Source organism: Coffea eugenioides, chromosome 4 (genome assembly GCF_003713205.1).
Source record: "Coffea eugenioides isolate CCC68of chromosome 4, Ceug_1.0, whole genome shotgun sequence".
Taxonomy (NCBI): domain Eukaryota; kingdom Viridiplantae; phylum Streptophyta; class Magnoliopsida; order Gentianales; family Rubiaceae; genus Coffea; species Coffea eugenioides.
In genome coordinates this window covers 15081105-15085161 of record NC_040038.1, presented here as the reverse complement: position 1 = coordinate 15085161, position 4057 = coordinate 15081105, and the positions used below count along the sequence as shown (strand labels likewise).

Here is a 4057-nt window from a genome sequence, read left to right as displayed (position 1 = left end):
GACAGGCTGATCATATTGGACTTACCAATAAGTATAAGTTCATTATGGACAACCCTAAAATCACTCTTTCACCCTTGACACCTACACAAGTGTATGAAGAACAATTACACTTAAGAAAAGAGAGAGAGAAAAGGCAACCGAAAGAGGCAAAGAAAAAGCCGAATGAGGGAAAAAAAAGTAGAGGGCGAGTTGAGTGAAAAAGAAAATTCGAGTGGAAAAAAACTCAGTGAGGCCGAGAGCTTGAAAGTGAAAAAAAAGAGTTTCTATGCAAGTGTACGTGAGGTAGATAGGGCTTTGAATGCACAAAGTCTTCTCATAGTACTTCTGTACAGGGAAGCTGATTATTCTTCTTTTTACACACTAGGCCTAACCGATTCTCTTCCTAGTGCAATCTACTCTCTTTTGCAGGAATTCAAGGATGTGTTTCCAGAGGAACTACCGAAAGGGCTACCTCCAATTCGAGGCATTGAACATCAAATTGACTTTATTCCTGGAGCAATTCTACCAAATCGACCCGCCTATAGAGCAAATCCGGAGGAAACAAAGGAAATTCAAAGGCAAGTAGATCCTCCTGAAAAAGAGCAGGTTCGTGAACTCTTAGCGTTGGTGCAGTTCACGTTATCTTAGTGGCTAAGAAAGAAGGGACTGGAGAATTGTACAGATTAGTCGTGCAATTAAAATAAAATTATGTTAAGTTACGTCATCCTAATTTCCTATGGTATAAGTGATATTGTTAAAAGAATGCATGGAGCACTCATTCACACTAAAATTGAATTAAGATCTGGTTCTCACGCAAATATAGGATAAAGGAAGGAGAACGAATGGAACTGCTTCAAACAAATTATGGTCTTTATGAGGGCTTGTGATCGCTTTTGGCTGTAACAACGCTCCAAACTTCTTTGAGATTAATAACAATGTTTTCAAGGCGTTTTCTTGGAAACGTTTTGTTGTTATTTTGAGAACTATTGATCTTTAGCAAGTCTTTAGATGAACATGTTAAGCATTTGCGACTTATTTTAAGTGCCTTGCGTGAAAATAGGTTGTTTGCTAACATGGAAAAATGTGTCTTTTGCACTCCTGAAGTTAATTTCCTTGAATATATTGTTGGTGCAAATGGCATAAGTGTTGATCCCGCCAAGGTAAAAGCCATCATGGAGTGGCCGACTCCAACCAATGTATCTCAGGTAAGGTCTTTTCATGGTCTTGCAAGTTTCTATAGGAGATTTGTTAAAGACTTTAGTACTATTGCAGCACCTTTGAATGAGATAATTAAAAAGAATGTGGGGTTTCAATGGGGAAAAGAGCAAAAAGAGTCGTTCAATAAGCTTAAGAATTTGTTAATTTCAGCACCTATTCTTGCTTTGCCTAATTTTGATCTGACGTTTGAAGTTGAATGTGATGCTAGTGGGATCGGCATAGGGGCTGTCTTACATCAAAATAATAGGCCGTTGGCATTTTTCAGTGAGAAGTTGAGTGGGGGAGCTCTTAATTACCCTACTTATGATAAAGAATTGTATGCTGTTGTGCGTGCTCTTGAAGTGTGGCAGCATTATCTTATGCCTAAGGAATTTGTGATACATACTGATCATGAATCAATTAAATTCCTTAAGGGGCAGGGTAAGTTGCATAAAAGACACGCCAAATGGATTGCATTTATTGATTCCTTTCCATATATCATTAAGTATAAGAAGGGGAAAGATAATGTCGTTGCGGATGCATTGTCTAGAAGGTATATTTTGTTCACTAACATGACCACTAAGTTACTTGGTTTTGAGCACATTAAAGACTTGTATGCACATGATGACGATTTTTCTAATGTGTTTCAAGCTTGTGAACATGCTGCATTTCAAAAGTTCTATAGGCATGAAGGCTTCTTGTTCAAAGAAAATCGGCTATGTATTCCCAACTGTTCACTTAGGAAATTACTTGTTAGAGAAGCCCATGGCGGAGGGTTGATGAGACATTTCGGTATTGATAAAACTCTTGACATTTTACATGAACACTTCTATTGGCCTAAAATGAGGCGTGACATTGCTAACATTTGTGATAAGTGTTTAAAGTGTAAGCAGGCAAAGTCAAGGAGTAACCCTCATGGATTGTATACTCCTCTACCCGTACCTCATGCTCCTTGGACAGACTTATCCATGGATTTTGTGCTTGATTTACCAAGATCTTCTAGAGGTATGGATAGTATCTTTGTTGTAGTGGATAGATTTTCTAAAATGGCTCATTTTATCCCTTGTAGGAAAACAAATGATGTGCGCCATGTTGCTGATTTATTCTTCAAGGATGTGGTTAAATTGCATGGAGTACCGCGTACTATTGTAAGTGATAGGGATGTGAAATTCTTAAGCTATTTCTGGAAATCACTTTGGGGAAAGTTGGGAACTAAGTTGCTATATTCTACTTCTAGTCATCCCCAAACGGATGGTCAGACTGAGGTAACCAATCGAATCCTTGGTGCTTTACTTCGAGCCATTGTTCAAAAGAACTTGAAGAAGTGGGAAGAATGTTTGCCTATTGCCGAGTTTGCATATAATCGAACCACTCATTCTACTACTAATCATTCTCCTTTTGAAATTGTTTATGGGTTTCAGCCGCTAACCCCTCTAGATTTATCACCTATTCCTGTTAATGAGTGTTTAAGCGCAGATGGTGTCAAAAAGGTAGAGGCTGTTCGGACCTTGCATGAGAGAGTTCGAGCTCAAATTGAGAAAAAAAATGCGCAATATGCACAACATGCGAATAAGGGTAGAAAACATGTTGTATTCGAACCCGGTGATTGGGTTTGGGTGCACATGAGGAAGGAAAGGTTTCCAGCATCTCGACGGACCAAGTTACATCCAAGAGGAGATGGACCTTTTCGTGTACTAGAGAGGATAAACGACAATACTTACAAATTGGAACTCCCAAGTGAGTATGGCATAAGCGCATCTTTTAATGTGTCTGACCTATCCCCTTTTGACTTTGATACAGACTTTGAAGATTCGAGGACGAATCCTTTCGAGGAGAGAGGGAATGATGCGGATACAGGTGTGCAACAACTTCAATCTTGGGTCAAGGATCCTTTGGTTAACATTGGTGGTCCGATGACAAGATCAAGATCCAAGAAGGTGAAGGAAGCTTTACAAGCCTTGACCATTCACCATACAAGCAAGGAGCAAGCTAAGTTTGAAGATTTGATAGACCATGAAGTTACCTTGTTCACTTGTACGTTTGAAGTGAAAGAATGATCTCATACTTGTTAGCTTAGTTGGTAGTTGTCTTAAGACTGCCTAGTTTAGTAGTTGTTAGTCGTTGAGTATTTTATTACTTATTGGGCCTTATTGGGAAGCCTTAAAGAACTGGCTCTTTATGCAGACCGAATTCCTATTCAGGGTTTATGTGGGCCGGATTTGCCCTAGTTTTAGCTTATAAAAGGCACTTATTGTATGAGCGAAAGGACAGATGATTACAACCAAAAATCGTGAGGAATTTTCCTTCAAGTTCTTAATCGAACTTACTCTTGAATTCTTGAGTTCATAGCTTAGGATTCAAATCAGACTTTATCGATTAGCTTGTTCCCAAATCGTGGTGTCGCTTCATCCATCCTTATTTGCTTAAGGTTGTTGATTACGTTTGTGTGTCAGAGGTCTTAAGTTCATGAGAACAATCGAGTTCAATTTCTGTTGGGAGAAAATATCCAACTCTGATAATTACAAGGTTGGGAGGTTCTAGAAGGGTCTTCCCCTAGGGTTGTTCATCACCTTTCTTCGCTACTACCGGTGCTATTATTGATGTTAAACAAGGAAATCTTAAGTTTCCAAGTAGCTGAAGATGAAATTGAGTTAGCTGGGTAGTCTGAGAGGGCGCAATGGATTTTTGGCACAACAACTGACCGGGATCAGGAGCGTTATGCAACAAGGTGGAGATATTCCACGACCATTTGGTGGCTGATTTTGTTGATCGGGGGGCCTGAAATGTTGCCATGCTTCATCAGTACTTGGCTGTGGACATGGTCAAGCAAGTTTTGGAGGTTGACCCCCCACCAGATCGGGGCAAGGATAAAATGGTGTGG

The 4057-nt window shown here is 39.6% G+C and overlaps 1 protein-coding gene across 1 annotated transcript; it reads left to right on the top strand.

Annotated features, from left to right (window-relative positions):
• The first annotated feature begins 1052 nt into the window (after positions 1-1052).
• LOC113769117 (uncharacterized mitochondrial protein AtMg00860-like) lies at positions 1053-1956 on the top strand. Its single transcript, XM_027313594.1, has 3 exons — positions 1053-1513; positions 1611-1617; positions 1828-1956. Exons 1-3 carry the CDS (start codon positions 1053-1055, stop codon positions 1954-1956), a joined length of 597 nt encoding a protein of 198 aa, XP_027169395.1.
• The last annotated feature ends 2101 nt before the right edge of the window (positions 1957-4057 follow it).

Excerpts from the sequence above, each read along its gene's own strand:
- LOC113769117 (XM_027313594.1), top strand. The coding sequence starts at position 1,053 with ATGGAAAAATGTGTCTTTTGCACTCCTGAAGTTAATTTCCTTGAATAT.